Source organism: Mesoplodon densirostris, chromosome X, assembly GCF_025265405.1.
Source record: "Mesoplodon densirostris isolate mMesDen1 chromosome X, mMesDen1 primary haplotype, whole genome shotgun sequence".
NCBI classification, from domain to species: domain Eukaryota; kingdom Metazoa; phylum Chordata; class Mammalia; order Artiodactyla; family Ziphiidae; genus Mesoplodon; species Mesoplodon densirostris.
The window spans coordinates 91,569,694-91,590,390 of NC_082681.1; the positions used below are offsets into that span (position 1 = coordinate 91,569,694).

At 48.3% G+C, this 20,697-nt stretch overlaps 2 protein-coding genes across 6 annotated transcripts; one reads left to right on the forward strand and one right to left on the reverse strand.

Moving 5' to 3' along the window:
• The first annotated feature begins 1,510 nt into the window (after positions 1–1,510).
• HSD17B10 (hydroxysteroid 17-beta dehydrogenase 10) lies at positions 1,511–3,871 on the forward strand. The gene is made up of 6 exons (XM_060087265.1): positions 1,511–1,575; positions 1,935–2,099; positions 2,726–2,890; positions 3,019–3,147; positions 3,226–3,334; positions 3,534–3,871. The coding sequence occupies exons 1-6, from the start codon at positions 1,549–1,551 to the stop codon at positions 3,722–3,724; spliced, it is 786 nt and encodes a 261-aa protein (XP_059943248.1). The 5' UTR covers positions 1,511–1,548; the 3' UTR covers positions 3,725–3,871.
• Positions 3,872–4,056: 185 nt separating this feature from the next.
• RIBC1 (RIB43A domain with coiled-coils 1) lies at positions 4,057–20,626 on the reverse strand. 5 transcript variants are annotated; one of them, XM_060087290.1, is made up of 9 exons: positions 20,516–20,626; positions 20,097–20,189; positions 13,342–13,458; positions 11,640–11,756; positions 9,952–10,033; positions 9,403–9,747; positions 5,175–5,293; positions 4,366–4,746; positions 4,057–4,204 (listed from the first exon to the last, which is right to left on the reverse strand). In XM_060087290.1, exons 3-9 carry the CDS (start codon positions 13,456–13,458, stop codon positions 4,184–4,186), a joined length of 1,182 nt encoding a protein of 393 aa, XP_059943273.1. In that variant the 5' UTR covers positions 20,097–20,189; positions 20,516–20,626; the 3' UTR covers positions 4,057–4,183. The 5 variants fall into 5 exon arrangements, with proteins under 5 accessions (XP_059943273.1, XP_059943270.1, XP_059943272.1 ...); XM_060087287.1 differs by having other exon boundaries at positions 4,057–4,228; XM_060087289.1 differs by lacking the exon at positions 20,097–20,189 and having other exon boundaries at positions 4,057–4,228.
• Between the last annotated feature and the right edge of the window lie 71 nt (positions 20,627–20,697).

Here is a 20,697-nt window from a genome sequence, read left to right on the forward strand (position 1 = left end):
AGGCCACAACAGTGAGAGGCCTGTGTACCTCAAAAAAAATAAAATAAAAAATTAAAAAAAAAAGATAACACAGGGGGGAGGGATAAATTGGGAGATTGGGATTAACATATACACACTACTATATATAAAATAGATAACTAATAAGAACCTACTGTATAGCACAGGGAACTCTACTCAATACTCTGTAATGGCCAATATGGGAAAAGAATCTAAAAAAACAGTGCATATATGTGTATGTATAACTGATTCACTTTGCTGTACACCTGAAACTAATGCAACATTGTAAATCAACTATACTCCAATAAAAATTAAAAAACAAAACAAAGAAGGACACAAAGAGGGCACTGTGGTTGGAGCATACTGGGCTCAGTGAAGAGTGCTATAGACTGCTGGGGGGCTTCATGTTGTCAGAAAGATTGTGAATCTGGTATTAAATCCTCTGATGAATATGGTGTAGTGACCATGAGTGTGGCGGTGGTCAACATTTAGGAGGCCCAGAGGGAAGTCTTCCTGGATGGGAAAACACAAAGGGAGATACTTCAGATAGATTAAACATACAATCGAATGAGGCTGAAAATGTACACTAAGGTTATGGTCTGAAGACCTTGGTTTGGGGAGAAGTATACTTCCATAGAAAGAAGTCAGATTAGGTAGATTAGGTGGGCTCAGGATTCTAATTGGGATACTGGTTAAAAGATGTTCTAGGATGTTCTGGGTCTTAAATGACAGTCTCTCGTTGAGGTCCAATCTGAAATGTTTCCAATCTGATCTGGGCTTTGGGGTTTAAAATAGGTTAGACAAAGAAGACAGTAGCAAAGGCTGACCTGATGAAAGATGTTTTTGGCTTCTCTGTTTATGCCTCTTTGGGTTTGTGCTTCTCAGCAGCTGTCTCAGAATGTCTGTCTCCTAGCTTCTCTCTTAATGGCTGCCCACATCCATATCTCTGAGAATCTGTCGGTCATCTCTGTTCCTCTCAATCTCTTCCTCGACATATTTCTCTGTACATGGCTCTCAGAATCTCCATCTTTGGATAGCCATGTCTGGGTTCTAGAATCTGGTTCTTTGTCCCTTCCTTCGTGTGTCTGTACTGTAATTATCTCTTTTTCCAATTGAACTTTTTCCAACTTCCCTCTCGTAAGGCATGAACCTTTTATTATTCCTCTGGTTATCCCCAGTGCCCCGCACAGAGCCTGGCATATAGGAGTCTCTCAGATATAAACATATGAATGTTGAATGGAGGCTTTTTCCGAGGAGTAAGGTACGCACGCTCAATCTCCTGTCCCCCTCCGCCCAGCGGAGCTGGCCGTCTGCCCAAAGGCCGGAGGTTGTGGTGGTGCGATGCTGCTACTCGTTGTTTTCTCCCCCGGGTGAAATAACTCTCGGCCGGGACCTTGGCCGGGCCTGCTCTCGGGTCTTGGACGCTAGCCGCCGGCACTCGCCTTTTGTTCTCAGCCTCGGACAGCCAGCCTCGCCGGCCCCGCCCCGCGGCTCTGCCTCGGCCAACCAGCGAGCGCCCGGCAGTCCTGCTTGCAGAGAGGCCAGAGCAAGATGGCTGCTGCGTGTCGGAGCGTGAAGGTAACCGGGTCTTCGTCCCTGCTTCTTGCCCCGCTGCACCCGCTGGGACGGCGCGGCCGTAGAACTAGGGGGGAGAGATCGGTGCTGGGAGAAAGGGTTACTCTTATCGAGGCCTGCTATTGCGGCGGTTGGCCTCGGGAGGTGAAGGTCAACTCTCTGTGGCACGTGCATGCGGGGTGTCTGGATGGGCTTTTTGGGGATGAGACACCCAGAGGTCCCATCGTTAAAGTGAGGAGGCACATCAGGGTTAAACCGCAGGGGTGACCGGGAGCCTCCCTCGCAGAAGCCTGGGAAATGGGCAGATGCAAGGGTGGGGGTGGTCTGTACAGTATAGTTGTTGACCGTGCCCCTCTTCACAGGGTCTGGTCGCCGTAATAACCGGTGGAGCCTCGGGCCTCGGCTTGGCCACGGCGGAGCGACTGGTGGGGCAGGGGGCCTCTGCTGTACTTCTGGACCTGCCCAACTCGGATGGGGAGGCCCAGGCCAAGAAGTTAGGGAGGAACTGCGCCTTTGCCCCAGCGGACGTAAGTGGGATTACCTCACCTCTCCCATGGGGTCCTTTTTCATAAGGGTACCGTCTATGTGGGCAGTGGACCCATCTCCTTTTCCCTTTTGGCTGGAGCCGTTTTCAAAACGCCTTCGGTAAGGAATTTCTAAAGCTGGGTTTCACAACGGAGGGGTTGGGAATTGGCCATATCAGAATCTCCTCAAGGAAGTATGTATAGTTTGAAAATACATATTGTGCCCTGTAATTTTATATTTACAAAGTCAAAAAACTTTTCATGAAACAAACTACAGGAAGTAAAGCTTGACGAAATTATCTTAGCAGGTACGGGTACAAAAAAGCTAGTTTATCTTCATATCAATAATTCTCAAAACTTCTCTGATCCACAGCAGTTGAGAATCTCTAGGGGTATGTGAATTTATCAGAAGAGGGTATGGATTTCAAAAATGTTTTGAAACACTGCTCTGTATTACCTAACATTTTCACCTTTATCCCACTCTCGAGTTTTCTTTCTCCTGGCCTCTCCCTTGCTTACACAATTCTCTTGTCACTCAAAGAGTGAACCTGCCTTGCCCTCCCCTCCTCAAGATTTAGTGGTATGTGTGTGATGGGAGATGAATACCTTCTCCACTTCTCCCTTTGAAGGTGACCTCAGAGAAGGACGTGCAAGCAGCCCTGACTCTAGCAAAAGAAAAGTTTGGCCGTGTGGATGTGGCAGTCAACTGTGCAGGCATTGCAGTGGCCAGCAAGACATACAACTTAAAGAAGAGCCAGGCCCATACCTTGGAGGACTTTCAGCGAGTTCTCAATGTAAGGCCTTAGGGGTTCTCCAGGGGTAGTAGTAAGAAGTATCTGGCTGTGGGTGTCCCCAAAGCTTTTAGGGGACAAAAGACTGCTTCTGCTTTAGGTCCTACACCATGTCTCTACTGGTCCTCCAGGTGAATCTCATAGGCACCTTCAATGTGATCCGCCTGGTGGCTGGTGAGATGGGCCAGAATGAACCAGACCAGGGAGGCCAACGTGGGGTCATCATCAACACAGCCAGTGTAGCTGCCTTTGAGGGCCAGGTGTGTGAGTAGGCGCAAGGCTTGTGCCTTGGTGACTTGTTGGGTCCCTTCCCCCTGTGATTTCCACTCCTTCTCCAGGTTGGACAAGCTGCATACTCTGCTTCCAAGGGGGGCATAGTGGGCATGACACTGCCCATTGCTCGGGATCTGGCTCCCATGGGCATCCGGGTGATGACCATTGCTCCAGGTAGACATATCCCCTCCCTGCCACACCTGGGATTGGATGGGATCCATGGGCAACTGAGAGGGGAAGGTATTTACCATCTAAACAGCAGCAGCCTTCTACCTCTGGGCATAGGGAATCACCACAAGTAGGGTTAAGGTGAGGAGGGACCAGGTCAGTATGAAAGCGAGGGTGGGTCTCTGACTCTGGTTGTCTTGTCTAGGCCTATTTGGCACTCCGCTGTTGACCACCCTCCCAGATAAAGTGCGCAACTTCCTGGCCAGCCAGGTGCCCTTCCCCAGCCGACTGGGTGACTCTGCTGAGTATGCTCATCTGGTACAGGCCATCATCGAGAACCCATTCCTCAATGGAGAGGTCATCCGGCTGGATGGGGCCATCCGCATGCAGCCTTGAAGGGGGAAGGCAGAGAAAACACAGGCTTCTCTGTCCCTCCTCTTCCTGGAGTACCCTACTCCAGCTTGGGAGGAAGCCCAGTAGCCATTTTGTAACCTCTGCCCACCAGTCACCCTTCGTGCCTAATAAAGTCTATTTCTCACAGGGGAGCGAGCAGCACTGTGTGCTGGGGGGACTGGCATGGGGAAGAAAGGTGAATGGGTGAAGACTCTGACAGGGTTGGATGCTCAGAGCCCAGGGGTGGGGCGGGAAAGGCAGTACCTCACACCTTTTGTGTCCTGTTACAACACGTGGCCTTGATTTTAGTGAATAACTTTATTACCTAGGGTCAAAGGTGGGGGCGCTGGCTCAGCTCTCCCACTGGGTAATGGATTGGTGGAGGGGGTCTGCATCATCTTCCTCTCGACTCAGCCTCTGTGAGCTTGATGGGGGGAGGAGGGAGAGATGACCATCCTGAGCTCAGCGGCTGCTGGTGTTGAACTGCAAGTGATATTGGGCTGTAGGCTGATTGGTGTAGATTATTGAATTCAGTTAGAAATCCAGAGGCCTCAGGTGATGGGCTTTCCCTCTCTCCCTGGCCCTTGCCATCTGTCTCCACCCTCCCTTGGCATTCATCCCTGCTGCCACCCCCTAGAACTCACTGGTCTCTTTAAAAGCTTCTTAGCCAGCCGCTGGTTGAAGAAGCCTAGTCCCCCTCTGAAATTCAGCTCTTCTAGCTTCATTGCTGCCTGGGCCGAGCACATGGGCTGGCCTTCCCATATGGTATCCAGTGCTTGTTTGGTCTGGCGCCGTGCCTCCTTTTCATGGTGTTGCACCTCCTGTACTTTCTTGATGGCAGCTCTCTGCTCTAGAGTCATGCCCTTCCAGCAATAGGGCAGGACCCTGTGGGGAGCCATAGGGTTTTGGGCGACCTGGGGGTTCTCAGTCAGTAGGTCACTTGTGATCTGGTTTTGGATCTTCGTGAGGTTGGCCTCCTGTTGGTGCTGATGCTCACGGCGCTGCTGCTTAGCCATCTTAGCTACCTGGTGGGGCCCCAGAATGTGAGCATTTGGATGCCCAACCTCAGGGAACTCTCAGTCACGGGAGGGGGAGACATGGCCCTACTCAGGGAGAGAAGGAACAGATATTGCATGGCCTTTGAGTGACTTAAGGTGGGGGAAGGGCTGGAATGGGCAGGGAACTCCCCTGCCCTCTGGAAGCCCTTAGACTAAGAGGCTGGGGAAGGGAGGGCAGTGTTCTGTTCTCAGGTCATCCTGAGTCTGGAGGTGGGGAAGGGGACCTTCTGCCCTAAGAGGGCCCTTGGGTGAAGGGGGAAATCCTCAGGTAGATGAGAGGGCTGGTGTTGATTCGAGAAGGGTTGTGAGGGGAAAGATGTGGCTGAGGTTCCCCAGGACTTTGTTCAGGGGACTGGGGAGAGCCGGGTGCACTGGATGGTTCTGGCCATACGTACCTGGGCCTTGTTGGCTTTGGCCGTGGCACACTTTATGGCCTCGCGGCAGCACTGCTCCAGCTTGGCCACCTGGATGGCCCGCAATTCCACGGCTAGGCGCAGCTGTTCACTGAGCGTATCTACACAGAGGAATATGGTCAGGGCACTGTACTGGCTTGCTGCATTCCTGGTTCACTCATTCAGCCATTTGTTCAGCGAGCTTTGTGGATGTATGTGTATGTATGTTTCGGAAGGGGGTAATGTCCTCATTGGAGGGATGTGTGGAAGGAGCTACTCTTTGGGGCCAGGGATAACCAAAGTGACAGCAACAAGAATTTCTCAGGTGCCTCACTGAAAGATGCCTCCAATGGACCTGAGTCTCAATGCAGCTCTGTTGCTTCTGGGCTGTGTGACCTTGGGGAAATCATTTCATCTCTGAGCCTCAGTCTAAGGGCCATGTGTTGGGTTCTGAGGATACCAACGAATTAGATCCTGTCCTCAGAGAGTTCCTTGTCTAATGGAGGAGATGGATCAAATGTAGATCATCAGACCACAATGTGGTAAGGGCAATGACAGAGATGTGTGTAGGGCATTAAGAGAGCTTTGGGTGAGAGGAAGGCTTCCAGGAGGAGGTGATCCTTGAAATACATGTTGCATATAGTCAGAAAGGGCAAAGGGCATTCCAGGCTGCAAGCACAGCATGAGCAAATGTATTGAAACTTTGCTTCAATCCAGCCACACCAGTCTCCTTGCTGTTTCTAGAACATGCCAGACGTTCCTGCCTCGGGGATTTGCAATAAACGTTGCTCTTGTCTCATGCTCTTTTGCCTCCCTCAGGTCTTCGCTCAAATGTTACCGCCTCACTGAGGCCTTCTGTCTCTCCTACCTAAAATTGCCACCTGCCTGCCCCCAACATTTATCCTCCTTCTCTGATTTATTTTTCTCCCTAGCATTTGTCACCATCCAATATACCCTACATTTTACTTAATTATTTTTGTCTATTGCCTGTCTCTCTCCTCACTAGAAGGTAACCCTTGTGAAAGCAGGGATTTTTGTCTGTTTTATCCACTACCATGCCCTAGCACCTGCATCAGAGCCTGGCACATAGTGGGTGCTCAGTACATATTTATCAAATGAATGAAGGAAATCAGGAAACAGCATGGTCTGTATCTTAAATTACAAATAGTCTGCTCTTCCTAGAGCATAAAATGCAAGTGACTGGGGAGCTCTACAGGGGCCAGACTAAGGACTAAAAACTTGACCCTGAAGGTCGTGGGGAACATGGAAGAATTTTAAGTAAGGGGGTGACACAGATTTGCATTTTAGAAAGCGCCTTTTGGTGGCCAGTATAGAGGACAGTCAGGCTGGTGGGAGACAGTTGAGGTAGGGAAGCCATCTTGGAGGCTAAGGCAGTAGGCCAGTTGGGAGGGCTCAAACCAGGCCAGTGATAGAAAGGAGGGAAGGGAAATATATGGAGGTTACATCAGCAGTACTTGATGGATTGGATGAGGGAGTAAGGGAGAAGAAAGACTTGGATGCTTTCCAGGGTCCTGGCTGGGATGACTCCATGCATCGTGTGGCCACCACTGGAACTAGAGGATACAGAATTCAGAGCAGGTTAGGGAGCACTGATGAATTGTTTAGGAAGCTGAGTTGGAGGTGGTCCGCAGGCACCTGGATATCTGATTCTGCAGGTAGAGAGTCCTCAGCACAGAGGTGGTGACATTTTAGCTGAAACCAGAATGAGGACCGAGGGTGCCTGAGGCAAGTACGCAGGGTAAGGAGTGCGCCAGGACAGAGTCTCAAGAAGGAAGAAGTAGAAGGAAGAGGAATCCGTAAAGGGCAGACAGAGGAGGAATGATCGGAGAGCTACAGGCAGAATGTGCTGTCACAGAAGCCAAGGAAGAGAGAGGTTCAAGAAGGAAGATGTGATCAGAGTCAAGTGTAGCAAGAAAGTCCCAGTCAAGGAGAGAAGACTGAACAGAGCCTCTTGTACCTGATAACACAAAGGGCATTGATGATTTTAGTAAGAGTAGTGTCAGTGAAGCTGTGTGGGGAGAAATGAGATCTCAGGGGTTGAGGTGTGACTGGAAAGTTCGGAAGGAAAGAGCAAGTGGAAGCAGATTTTTCAGAAAATACGGCTGTAAAGGAAAACAGCTAGCTCACAGCATCTAGAGGAATCACAGAGTGGAGGGAGACTTTTGTTTTTTTCCTAAGAAGGGTTAAACACAAGCATGCTTACAGCCTTCACAGAAGGGGCCAGTGGAAGGGCAAGTGTTGAGAACCCAGCCGGGAGTACCTAGGGGAGCACAGCCTGTGTGGGAGGCAGGGGGAATGGGGTCCAGAGCATAGGTTGAGGGGTTGGCTCTGGAGAGGCACAAGGACACAGATTTCAGAGACTGGAGGGAGGGGGAAGGGAGGATAGGGGTGCCTTGTTTCATTTCACTCTTCGTAGCAACCCAGAGAGGAAAGATCAGCCCCATTTTTCAGATGAGGTCCAGAGGTGAAGTAAAATGCCCAAGGTTACACAGCCAGCAAATAGTAAGTTGGGATTTGAATCCAGATCTCTCGAGGAAACAGCCCATGCTCCTTCCATGACACTACACAGACTCTCTCCCAGCATTCTGCTGTCCCTGTTGCCTTGCTCTACCTTCTCGTACACCTGCCTGCTGCCATTGGGCAGCTGGCCCCTGGTTCCACTGCGACTGTTCTGACAAAAATCACCAAATACTCCTAATTTCCAAATCTCATTTCTCAAATCTCATTTTCAAGTCTCATTCTTTTCCTATCTGAACTTCTCTGGGGCATTTGACGTTATTGATGACTCCCTCCCTGAAACTTCTCCCTTGGCCTCTGAGTCCCCAGTTTCTCATGGTGACTGACAGCAAGTGTGGCTTAGCGGTCAAGAGTGCAGGCTCTGGAGCCAGCCTGCCTGAGTTCACTTCCCGCACTTCCCGCTTCCATCACCCACTAGCTGTATGATTTTGGGCAAGTTATTTAACATCTCTGTTCTTCCGTTTCCTCCACCGAAGATAGGGATACTACTAGTACTTGCCTCATAGGGTTGTTGTGAGGATAAAATGAGTTAGTACATGGTAGAAAGCTTGGCACAGTGTCTGGTACACAGTAAGCGCTCAGCAAAGGTTAGCTCTTCCTTTTGCTACCCGCTCTGCCTAGAATGACCTTTTCTCATTCCCACTCTCTACGTTGCCGAAATTGTACCCAACTTTCCAAAATTGGTTCCTGACAGCGGGCCTGTGCCAACCCCCTACCCTGCCTCCTTTCCTTTGTGAGAACTGACCACTCCCATATTGATGTTCCCTCCGTGTCCTATATATACTTCTATCACAGTACCTCGCATAGTACCTAACGCGGTGTTAAAGTATAGATACGTGCTGGTAAATGACCTGTGCGTGTATCTTTTCCTCTTACTCTACACTGATTTTCTGGAAGGCATGGTTCTGTGGGTTCCTGGAGGGTAGGGTGCCTTTCTTGTTTACTTTGGTCTTCAACTGTTCATTCAACAATGACTTATTTAGCTCCTGACACTGTAGCAGACAATGTACTAGGCGACTGGGATATAGGGGTGGAAATGAGAGACGTGGTTCATCTTCAGTGAGCTGACATTTTGGGGAGAAGACAGACATTCCACAAGTACTTTCAGATACTTAGTTACCTCCGTGATAAGCGGTATAACAGAACAGGGTGCTATAACAGGCGTAGTTTTAAAGGTGAGCAGCGTGACTAGATAAGAGATGGTCCTTGCCCGTGAAAGGCTTACTCTAATGGAAGAGGGGGACGTGGCCACGGATGTCATAGTAATATTGATAGTAGCTACTGGTTATTGAGCACTGACACCTGTGCTTTACTTACATATCTCATTTCATTCTCATACGAGCTCTATCTGGTATGGATTAACTTCCTCATTTTAAAGATAAGGAAACTGAAGCACAGAGAGGAAAATTCATTTGCCCAAACCGGCTAGTAAGCAGCAGAGCCATTAGGTTTGTCTTCACTCTGCTGCCTCCAGGTAATGGAGTGCCAGGCTGATTGGGGAATCAGTGGCTATACTGTCAGTTGATGAAGGAAGTCAGGGAGGTTGGGGCCTGCTCAGTCTAACCTTTCAGCATCAGCCCCTATGGGTAACTGGACCTCCCCACGCAGTTCTGGTCTTCTGGGCGCTGTATCCAGCTCAGGATGACTCCCCACTAGGCCTCAGGCCACAGCCTGGAGGGCCCCCGCTGCTTACCTGTGCAGATCTCCTCAACTCTGGCTTGCTGTTGCTCTTGCTGCGGCTTCTGCAGGCTGCGCATGAACTCCTCCTGCTGCATTCTCAGGCATGTGGCCCTGTACCAATCTTCCCCAGAGAAGCACTGCAGGCTGGCTGGGCCCCAGTGGGGATCATTGTCACCAAGTTGAGCTGGAAACTCCCTCCAGAGTCGGTCTGAATCCTCACAGTCAAGTTCACGGCTTTTCTTGAGCTGCTTCTCCTGCTTCCGAAACTCGTGCATTTTCTTGACCAGGTGAGGTGTCCATTCTGCCTGTTCCTTCTCTAGCGTCTGAGCCACCATATCATACTGCGCCTGGTTGGTATCTGGGGGTGGTGGGTAGGGGCATGGAGAAGGCCCCACGGGAGGGACAGAGCCCACTCAGCACAGCCACTGTTCCCAAAGGCCAATCTGGTTTGTCTTACCACACCCCAGGCCTCAGGCCCCACTCCGAAGCAGAACTGCCCTGCCTTATCCCACTCAGGCCCTTGCTTTTCCCCTTTGTCTGGCCCCTGGCCTTGGGCTTTTACCATAAGCTGCCACCTTGCTCTGCGTTTTTGCCTTCCAAAGCTTTTTCTCTTCCATGTGGCTGTTAAGGGCTTCAGCATCCACCTGATCCCAAAGAAATGAGTTAAATCAAGGTACAGGCCCAGCAGTGGGCCTCGAATGCTCTAACACAGACTGCTCAGAATTTACCTGCTTCAAAATCCTCCTATAGGATCCCCAGTACCTACTGGATAATATTCTACCATCTCAGCATGGTTTGTAAGTCCCTCAGTAGTCTAGCCTCTTCCTCTGTCTCCAGCCTCATCTCACCCTCTTCCCCTCTCCCACCCTCAGAAGCTCTGCTTACAGTTCCCTGCACATCCCAGGCTGTTTCACACTGATAGCCTTTGTTCCAGCATCTCCCTCCACTTGGAACACTCTTTCCTCCCCTCTTTACCCAAACTCCTATTCATCCCTTAACATCAGCTCAGACTTCACTTTCCTGACCCCTCCAGCAGGTGCTACTTCCATATAATCTAGGGCCCACTGCTGACACTATAATGAAGTTTGCCTCTATTGATTATCTCCTACACCAGACTGTGAGCCTGCTAAGGGCAGACACTGGGCCTTAGTCAGCTTTGTATCCCTACTGCCCAACCCAGTGCTTGGCACAGAGCAGGCCCTGAGGAAACGCTTGCCAACTAGATCTCAGTCACACCACTCATCCACCCAGCCAGCAATCTGCTTTTTCTTAAACTATCAATATTTTCTCTTTATTTTGATTATAATTCATTTAAAATGTTTCAAAATAGTGCAGAAGGGAATACAGTTTAGTGAAGAGTAAGTGTCCCTCCCATCTCTGTCCCTCAGGCTGGTTAACGGTTTCTTTTTTTAAAATATATTTATTTATTTTATTATTTATTTGGCTGCACTGGGTTTTAGTTGCAGCACGCAGGATCTTCGTTGCAGTATATGGGATCTTTTAGTTGTGGCATGTGGGATCTAGTTCCCTGACCAGGGATCGAACCCGGGCCCCCTGCATTGGGAGTGTGGAGTCTTAGCCACTGGACCACCAGGGAACAGTTAACGGTTTATGTAGCCTTCCAGAAAGAGTTTTAGGCATATGCATGCAATACCAAATATTCTTTTCTCTTTCTTTCTTTCTTTCTTTATTTCTTTATTTTTGGCTGAGTTGGGTCTTTGTTGCTGGGCGTGGGCTTTCTCTAGTTATGGCGAGTGGGGGCTATTCTTCATTACACCTTGTTGTGGAGCACGGGCTCTAGAGCACAGGCTCAGCGGCCATGGCGCACGGGCTTAGTTTCTCCGCGGCAGGTGGGATCTTCCTGGATCAGGGCTCAAACCCGTGTCCCCTGCATCGGCAGGCAGATTCTTAACCACTGCGCCACCAGGGAAGCCCCCAAATATTCTTTATAGACTTCTTTCGGCTCCATTTGCCTGTCTCTTGAGAACCAGGCCACTTGGCCCAGAGCTGACTGGAGAAGTCAGCTGTCACTGGCTCCTCTTCCCCCAGTCTCTGCCCCTGCACCCCCAGTCCCCTTTCCCAGGCCCTTCCCACACGTGGGGGTGGGTGCCTTTTCACCCTCCCCCTTCCTTTCTAGCCCTACAGTCTGCTTGCATCAGGGAGGGGCTGTGATGGGCACTGCTATGTTCCTCTCCAGGTGCAAGAGTGAGGTGGCCCCTGGTCCAGAGAAAGTCCCCGCTGCCCACTCACCGGCATTTTTCTGGTCCACACACTGAAGAATCGGCTCTGTTGCTCCTTTTCTTGATTTCTTCTAGCCTCTATGGCTGCCACCTCCTTGGGATCTGGTTGTGGGTCTACCTTATACATCTGGAGCAAGAGTGAGGTGACGCAAGAGGGAAGGGATGTGGGAACAGATGTATATGTATGACTGATTCACTTTGTTATAAAGCAGAAACTAATTTAAAAAAAAAAAAGAGTGAGGTGAATGGCCAGTCAGTGCTAACCATCCTCCTTGACTACACCCCCACCCCCATTCCTTTCTCCCCACAGTATCTTACCAGTTATTGATTCCTACTGATTTTACTTCCTGACATATTTCATATCTGTGTTCTCCATCTCTGCTGTCACCACCCTAATTCAGGCCTCACAAGCTGGTGCCAGACAGTATTCCCAGGAGCCTCACTGGCCTCCCTTGCTCCAGTGTTATGCTCTCTACCTCTTTCTCTGCCTTGGCTACCAAAGTGATTTTTCTGAAAGCAAATCTGACCATGGCACACCTCAGCTTAAAACCCTTAAAAGCAGCTTTAAAGCAAATGGTTCCCCAGTGTTTACAAGATCAAGTCCAACCCCCTTTGCCAGATTTATGAGTCTTCATGATTTGACCCCTGCTCACCTTTCCAAGTCTCAAACTCATTTACAACATCTCTTTTGCATTATGTTCTACTTAGTTTTCCCCGTTTCAGTAAAATGCCACCACCGTTCCCCCTTTATTTTTATTACTTATTGTCCAGTCAAATGAAAGGCTAGAGGGTTTAAATTTGCCTGTGTTCCTTCATATTTTGGGAGGCCCACTTTTGGCACGTGAGCCAGCCAAAGCCACAGCCCAGACCACTTCTGCTAACTTAAATCTGCTCATGTCTTGCACCTGCTTAAAATCCTCCACTGCCTTCCTACTGCACTTAGAATCAGATTCAAACTCCTTACTGTGGGCTTTCAAGATCTGGTTCCTGCACACCTCTCCAGTTCATCTCACGCCTCCCTATCCCTTGCTTACGATGCTCCAGGCACACTGGCTTCCTATCAAGCCCTCCAACACTACAACTGTTCCCACCTCAGGGCCTTTGTACACTGTGTTCCTTTGTTTGGAACACCATTCTTCAACTCCTCGTATAGCTAGTTCCGGTCTCTCTCGCTCTCTTTTTTTTTTTTTTTTTTTGCGGTACGCGGGCCTCTCACTGTTGTGGCCTCTCCTGTTGCGGAGCCCAGGCTCCGGACGCGCAGGCTCAGCGGCCATGGCTCACGGGCCTAGCCACTCCGCTGCATGTGGGATCTTCCCGGACCGGGGCACGAACCCGTGTCCCCTCGTGTCCCCTGCATCGGCAGGCGACTCTCAACCACTGCGCCACCAGGGAAGCCCCCAAATATTCTTTATAGACTTCTTTCGGCTCCATTTGCCTGTCTCTTGAGAACCAGGCCACTTGGCCCAGAGCTGACTGGAGAAGTCAGCTGTCACTGGCTCCTCTTCCCCCAGTCTCTGCCCCTGCACCCCCAGTCCCCTTTCCCAGGCCCTTCCCACACGTGGGGGTGGGTGCCTTTTCACCCTCCCCCTTCCTTTCTAGCCCTACAGTCTGCTTGCATCAGGGAGGGGCTGTGATGGGCACTGCTATGTTCCTCTCCAGGTGCAAGAGTGAGGTGGCCCCTGGTCCAGAGAAAGTCCCCGCTGCCCACTCACCGGCATTTTTCTGGTCCACACACTGAAGAATCGGCTCTGTTGCTCCTTTTCTTGATTTCTTCTAGCCTCTATGGCTGCCACCTCCTTGGGATCTGGTTGTGGGTCTACCTTATACATCTGGAGCAAGAGTGAGGTGACGCAAGAGGGAAGGGATGTGGGAACAGATGTATATGTATGACTGATTCACTTTGTTATAAAGCAGAAACTAATTTAAAAAAAAAAAAAGGGCTTCCCTGGTGGCGCAGTGGTTGAGAGTCTGCCTGCCGATGCAGGGGACACGGGTTCGTGTCCCGGTCCGGGAAGATCCCACATGCCGCGGAGTGGCTGGGCCTGTGAGCCATGGTCACTGGGCCTGCACGTCCAGAGCCTGTGCTCCACAACGGGAGCGGCCACAACAATAAGAGGCCCGCGTACCGCAAAAAAAAAAAAAAAAAAAAGAGTGAGGTGAATGGCCAGTCAGTGCTAACCATCCTCCTTGACTACACCCCCACCCCCATTCCTTTCTCCCCACAGTATCTTACCAGTTATTGATTCCTACTGATTTTACTTCCTGACATATTTCATATCTGTGTTCTCCATCTCTGCTGTCACCACCCTAATTCAGGCCTCACAAGCTGGTGCCAGACAGTATTCCCAGGAGCCTCACTGGCCTCCCTTGCTCCAGTGTTATGCTCTCTACCTCTTTCTCTGCCTTGGCTACCAAAGTGATTTTTCTGAAAGCAAATCTGACCATGGCACACCTCAGCTTAAAACCCTTAAAAGCAGCTTTAAAGCAAATGGTTCCCCAGTGTTTACAAGATCAAGTCCAACCCCCTTTGCCAGATTTATGAGTCTTCATGATTTGACCCCTGCTCACCTTTCCAAGTCTCAAACTCATTTACAACATCTCTTTTGCATTATGTTCTACTTAGTTTTCCCCGTTTCAGTAAAATGCCACCACCGTTCCCCCTTTATTTTTATTACTTATTGTCCAGTCAAATGAAAGGCTAGAGGGTTTAAATTTGCCTGTGTTCCTTCATATTTTGGGAGGCCCACTTTTGGCACGTGAGCCAGCCAAAGCCACAGCCCAGACCACTTCTGCTAACTTAAATCTGCTCATGTCTTGCACCTGCTTAAAATCCTCCACTGCCTTCCTACTGCACTTAGAATCAGATTCAAACTCCTTACTGTGGGCTTTCAAGATCTGGTTCCTGCACACCTCTCCAGTTCATCTCACGCCTCCCTATCCCTTGCTTACGATGCTCCAGGCACACTGGCTTCCTATCAAGCCCTCCAACACTACAACTGTTCCCACCTCAGGGCCTTTGTACACTGTGTTCCTTTGTTTGGAACACCATTCTTCAACTCCTCGTATAGCTAGTTCCGGTCTCTCTCGCTCTCTTTTTTTTTTTTTTTTTTTGCGGTACGCGGGCCTCTCACTGTTGTGGCCTCTCCTGTTGCGGAGCCCAGGCTCCGGACGCGCAGGCTCAGCGGCCATGGCTCACGGGCCTAGCCACTCCGCTGCATGTGGGATCTTCCCGGACCGGGGCACGAACCCGTGTCCCCTCGTGTCCCCTGCATCGGCAGGCGACTCTCAACCACTGCGCCACCAGGGAAGCCCTCTCTCTCTTAACCATTTTGTAACTAAAATATTTGATGCATACAAGAGAATATATATAAGCCATGTGTAAGTTAGGAAGCATGATAAAAGAGACCCATGAACCAACTCCCCAACTTAAGAAATAGTGAATGATCAATACTATTGAAGGGTCTTATGTCTCTCCTCCCTCATCCTTACCCTAAGAGAGAACCACTATCCAAAATGTTACCATTCCCTTACTAATATGCATTAATATACTGTGTGTGCGTGACTCCCTGAACAATATTTTAAAACATCTTCTTGTCTCAGAATTTTATGGAGTATCACACAGTATGCATTATTCTGCATCTTGCTTTTTTCACCCATGTTCATTCTATCATTTAACAAATATTTATGGAGTACCTACTGTCGGATGATCCTTTAAGCATTTGGGAGACATCAAGGAGCGAAAGTGACAAAAATCTGAGTCCTTGTGAAAGTTACTTTCTAGTGGGGAGTACGTTAAATAGTTTGTAAGAAGATGATAAGTGCTTCGGGAAAAAATATAGAGCAGGATAAGGGGAATTGGAAGTGCCAAGGAAGTGGGGGGCGTGTTGCAATTTTAAATATGGACATCATGGGAGGCATAACTGAGAAGGTAATATTTGAGCAAATACTTGAAGAAGGTGAGAGAGTCTCCTATGCAGATAACTTGGAGAGCACTGCAGGCAGAGGGAACAAGTGCAAAGGCCTTAAGGTGGACAGAAGAGGCACACGTTCAAGGGGACAGCAGGGAGGCAAGGAGGAGTGGGAAATGACATTAGAGAGATTGGGTGGGGAGTGCAGAGCATGTAGGACTTTATAGACCATTGTAAAGGCTGCGGCTTCTACTCTGAGAGAAATGGGCAGCCACTGAAGGATTTTGAGCAGTGGGAGTGATGTGTCCTGTCTTTGATTTTTAAAGGATCTCTCTGGCTGCTCTGTTAAGAATAGACTGGAGGGGAGGGGAGGCAAGGCTAGAGGCAGGGAGACCAGACAGGAGGCTATTGCAGTCGTTCAGGCAAGAGATGATGATGACTCACACCAGGTTGGTAGCAGCAGATGTAGCAAGAAGTGGTCAGATTCTGGATATATTTTGAAGGCAGAGCCAACAGGACTTTCTGATGGATTGGATGTGCTGTGAGAGAGCAGTGTTAAGAATGACTTCAAGGATTTGGGCTGGGGCAGTCAGAGGAGTTGCTATCAACTGAATAGTCTGTGTGGGGAGAACAGAATGGGATGAGGATCTGGAGATCAGTTTCGAAGTGTTGAGTTTGAGAGGTCGATTAGATACCCATTGATAGCATACATATAGTATGGTAAATTTTGTTATTGTTCAAAAAGATTTGCTGTTGGGAATTCCCTGGTGGTCCAGTGGTTAGGACTCTGTGCTTCCACTGCACGGGACAAAGGTTAGATCCCTTGTTCCCTCCTTAGGGAATTAAGATCCCAGAAGCCCCATGTGGCCCAAAAAAAAAAAAAAATTTGCTGTTCCTCCTTACAGGATTCTATATCCTTATCTTATTGTCCTCAAGTTTAGCCACACGATCTGCTTTGCCCTCTGCAATGTGAGAATTGACATGTGCCATTCCCAAGCAGAACTAAGAGCCATTACATGATAGCCACTTTCTCTCTTCACTCTGCTGTGGGACCGGCATTGTCCCAGGTGAGCGCTGCCCCTTCAGCCTCAGTCCTGGAGTGATGACAGAGCAGAGATGTAGCCAACCCACAGTGGACAAGAAGCAGGAGCAAGAAATCTTTGTTTTTGTGAACTGCTGAGACTTAAAAAAAACATTTTTTTAAGAGTTTGGGCAAAAAATCTTTGTTTTTATGAACTGCTGAGACTTAAAAAAACATTTTTTTAAGAGTTTATCTGAGCAAAAAACAAACCAGGCAGTGCCAAACCAGAAGTGGTTAAGAAGAGTTCAGGGGGCTTCCCTGGTGGTGCAGTGGTTAAGAATCCGCCTGCCAATGCAGGGGACACGGGTTCGAGCCCTGGTCCGGGAAGATCCCACATGCCGTGGAGCAATTAAGCCCGTGTGCCACAACTACTGAGCCTGCGCTCTGGAGCCTGTGTGCCACAACTACTGAGCTCTTGTGCCACAACTACTGAAGCCCACGCGCCTAGAGCCTGTGCTCCACAATTAGAGAAGCCACTGCAATGAGAAGCCTGTGCATTGCAACGAAGAGTAGCCCCCGCTCGCCGCAACCAGAGAAAGCCCGCACACAGCAATGAAGACCCAACACAGCCAAAAATAAAAATAAAATAAGTTTATAAAAAAAAAAGAAGAAGAGTTCAGGGAAAGATCTTTAAAGAGAAGAGATGGAAAGCAAGGAAATTATTTGACTGGCTATAGCTGAAGTGCTTGCTTTATTTGAGAAAGCCTAGGTGGCTGTTTGGATTGGTTGTCCTTAGTTTTTTTTTTTTTTAAACAGTTTTTTTAAAAAATAATTTTATTATTCAGCTTCTGTATAGCAGGACCTTGCCTAACTGGAATTTAGTTAACCAGCGACGTCACCCACCCGTAACATAGCTTGAAACTAAAAATAAACAAAACTAGATCACTTAAGGCTTTCTCAGGGCCTCTGTCAGAAACAATTTGTTCTTATGTAGCACATATTTTTACTAAGCTTTATATAGCCTATGATTTTATTTTATTTTTTTCTTTTTCTTTTATTGTCATCACAGTTAACATTTACTGAGTATTTACTGAAAAGGTGCAATTATAAGCATGTTGTATTAGTAACTCATTTATTAGGTTGCACCATATGAAAATGCTGATATTTGACTATTTTTGACCTACTAGTATTCTTCTTAATATTTCTATGAAGTAGATATTATTTTTTTCACAACTCACACACACACGTTTAAACAGTTTTTTTAAAGGTTACTTTCCATTTACAGTTATCACAAAATATTGGCTGTATTCCCCATGTTGTACAATACATCCTCGAGCCTATCTTACACCCAGTAGTTTGTACCTCCCACTCTCTCACCCCTATATTGCCCCTACCCCCTCACTGGTAACCACTAGTTTGTTCTCAATATCTGTAAGTCTGCTTCTTTTATGTCATATTTACTAGCTTGTTGTATTTATTAGCTTCCACATATAGCTGCTGAGATTTTGAGGTTGGTTGTCACCTCAGCATAATTTAGCCCATCCTGACTGATATAAGGAATTTAAAGCTAGGAGGCAGTGAGAGATCTCTAAGGGACTGTAGGTAATTAAGAATGCCTCAGGGGCGACAGGTAGAGGAGGAGCCAGCACTGGAGGCTAAGGAGTGGCCAGTGAGGTGGGAGAAAAAACGGGAATGCCTGAGAAGCCAAGTGAAGAAAGTGCTTTTGGGAGGAGAGAGTGAGCAACCGATGATGGGTTAAGTAAGATGAAGACTGAGAACTGACTAACTTGAAGGGGAGGGTTGCTGATGACCTTGATTAGAACATTTTTGGTGGGGCCTGACTGAACTGGGTTCAAGAGAGACTAGGACTCTAGTCAAACAACCCAGCAGCACAAACAACCCAGTTTATTTATTTTTTAATTGCAAGAGGAAAAGAGGAGGGACTTGTAGATTAAAAGAGACATATATACAGGTGGAAAAGTTTCCCTAGCATATACCTAGGAGTGGAAGTGCTGGATCATAGGGCATAAGCCTATTTAAACTTTACGAGATAATGTTGTTTTCCAAGGAGATTGTACCAATTTATACTTTCACTATAGTGTATAAAAACTCTAGCCACTCCACATCCTCAGCAACACTGGATATTACAGACTTTTTAATTTTTGCCAACTTGTGGGTATAAAATTATAATTATCAGTTTTAATTGGAATTTTCCTTATTGCTAATGAGGGTGCAACATCTTTTCATGTGTGTTTTGTCCATTTTTCTTTCTCTTCTATGGGCACTATGAAGTGCCCATTCATATCTTTTGCTCATTAAAAAAAATCAGTTTGTCCTTTTCCTATTAATTTTAGGAGTTCCTTATGTATTCTACACACTAATCATTTCTTAGTTTACCTGTGGCAAACATCTCCAATTTGTGGCTTGTCTTTTCACTTTATTATTATTTTATAATAATTTTATGGTAACAGTTGATATGCACAAAAGAATATGGTTAACACATGTAAATTATGAAGTGTAACAACAAAATGAACACCTGTGAACCCTCCACAGAACCCAGAAAATAGAACAGTATCAAAACTTTAGAAGCTTTCTGTGTGCACTTACCATCTTTTCACTTTATGTTGTAATTTGGAGGAATTTGAATGTAGTCAAATTTACCAATCTTTTCCTTTAAGCTCAAAAGTTTTTATTATTTAAGAAATCCCCTGAGGTCATAAAGATATTCTCCTATATATTCTTCTAAAATTTCTAAAGTTTTGCTTTCCTCTTTTAAGTTTTTAATCTATTTGGGAATTGCATTTTGTATATGGTGTGAGAAGTAGGGATCCAATTTGATTCCCCCCCCCAAGCTCCATTTCATCTTAAATGGAACAGTAGTTCCTGTCAATTACATGAGATTGCTGTCCTTTGGTCATTTTATCCCCTCAGCCTGATCATGACTGTTTCTCCCAACTGAACTTCATTTACTAGATTGCATCAACCAAGCTTTCTCACTTTCCTGGACTTGTCCTAAGGCTTTAAGACTCTTCCCAGCCTCCAGACGTCATTTAAAAAATAGTTACAGGAATGGCTGTGGCAGCCACCAGACCCTTTTCATGTCTAAGCACCAACACCAGCCTACTCATTCCATCTGTCACCACAATATAAGGTCACACTGAAGGGGAAGATTCCACAGACAGCCTCTTGGACTGCTAAGGCCATTGCTTAGTAAAAAGCAGGTATAAGGTGAGGAGGGATGAGGGGATGGAGGAGAGGGATAGAAAGATGGGAAACAGAGGGGAAGGGGACAGAAAGGGCAGAGTCAGGGGCAGAGGGAGAAAAGAGGAAGGAGGGCAACAGGGCGGTTGATAGGGGTGGAGGGCAGAGAGAGAAGAGGAAGGGAGGAAGCAAGGGACGGCAGAGGGGGATGGAGAGGAGGGAATGAGATGGGGGTGAGGCATGGAGAGAGAGAGAAGAAGGGGGGAGAAGGGAAGAAGGATAGAGGTGGAGAGCACTGGCTTAGGGACCCTGACTCCCAGGGGTTCACACAAAATACCTTTCTCAGTAAGGAGTCCCAATTTTGAAGCTCCCAGGTTGGTTCTAGGATCAGGTCCAAGACTATAGCAGCTATAGCGGCAGTCTCTGAACTCTGCTTGGAGAAACAGGAGGGAGGCGGGGGACAGGGACAGTACCTCTGGCCGTAGTTTTCCCCAGCCCGTATCCCAGTCGCTCCAGAGTACCCTCATCTCCATCCACGCCCCATCCCCCTTCACACCCCATCCCACCTATAACCCCACCCCACTCCACTTCCAACCCTACTCCACCCTCAGCAAGATCTGAACTCTAACACGGAATCCTCCCGCTGGCCCCTCCTTCTTGTACAGCCCTCCGCTCCCTGGGGTCCTTCCAATTCCCGACCCCGTTCTTGTTTGAGCCTTCCCGCCGGCCAGGCAAAAGCCTCAGCCGAGCTCCCACCTTCCTCTTGCCCTGGAGGGCATAATCCTGCTGTGACTCCTGGCTTGTCTCCGGCAAGGATCTGCTCCTTCAGACGGGTTCCCCCATCCCAACAGCTGCAGATTCCTCCCGGCCCCGCCTGCCTCTTCCAAGACTATGTTGGGTGTTTGCGTTGCCATGCGACAAGGAAGGGGGGAGGGGCC

What these genes read in the sequence shown, in the direction of transcription:
- HSD17B10 (XM_060087265.1), top strand. Translation starts at nt 1,549, where the DNA reads ATGGCTGCTGCGTGTCGGAGCGTGAAG. An exon ending in CTGCGTGTCGGAGCGTGAAG is followed by an intron (nt 1,576 to 1,934) that starts GTAACCGGGTCT and finishes CCCTCTTCACAG; the next exon opens with GGTCTGGTCGCCGTAATAAC. An exon ending in TAGCTGCCTTTGAGGGCCAG is followed by an intron (nt 3,148 to 3,225) that starts GTGTGTGAGTAG and finishes CTCCTTCTCCAG; the next exon opens with GTTGGACAAGCTGCATACTC.
- RIBC1 (XM_060087289.1), bottom strand. Translation starts at nt 13,458, where the DNA reads ATGTATAAGGTAGACCCACAACCAGATCCCAAGGAGGTGGCAGCCATA. An exon ending in AGTTGAGGAGATCTGCACAG is followed by an intron (nt 5,294 to 9,402) that starts GTAAGCAGCGGG and finishes TCCTCTGTGTAG; the next exon opens with ATACGCTCAGTGAACAGCTG. An exon ending in AGAAGCTTTTAAAGAGACCA is followed by an intron (nt 4,229 to 4,365) that starts GTGAGTTCTAGG and finishes TACACCAATCAG; the next exon opens with CCTACAGCCCAATATCACTT.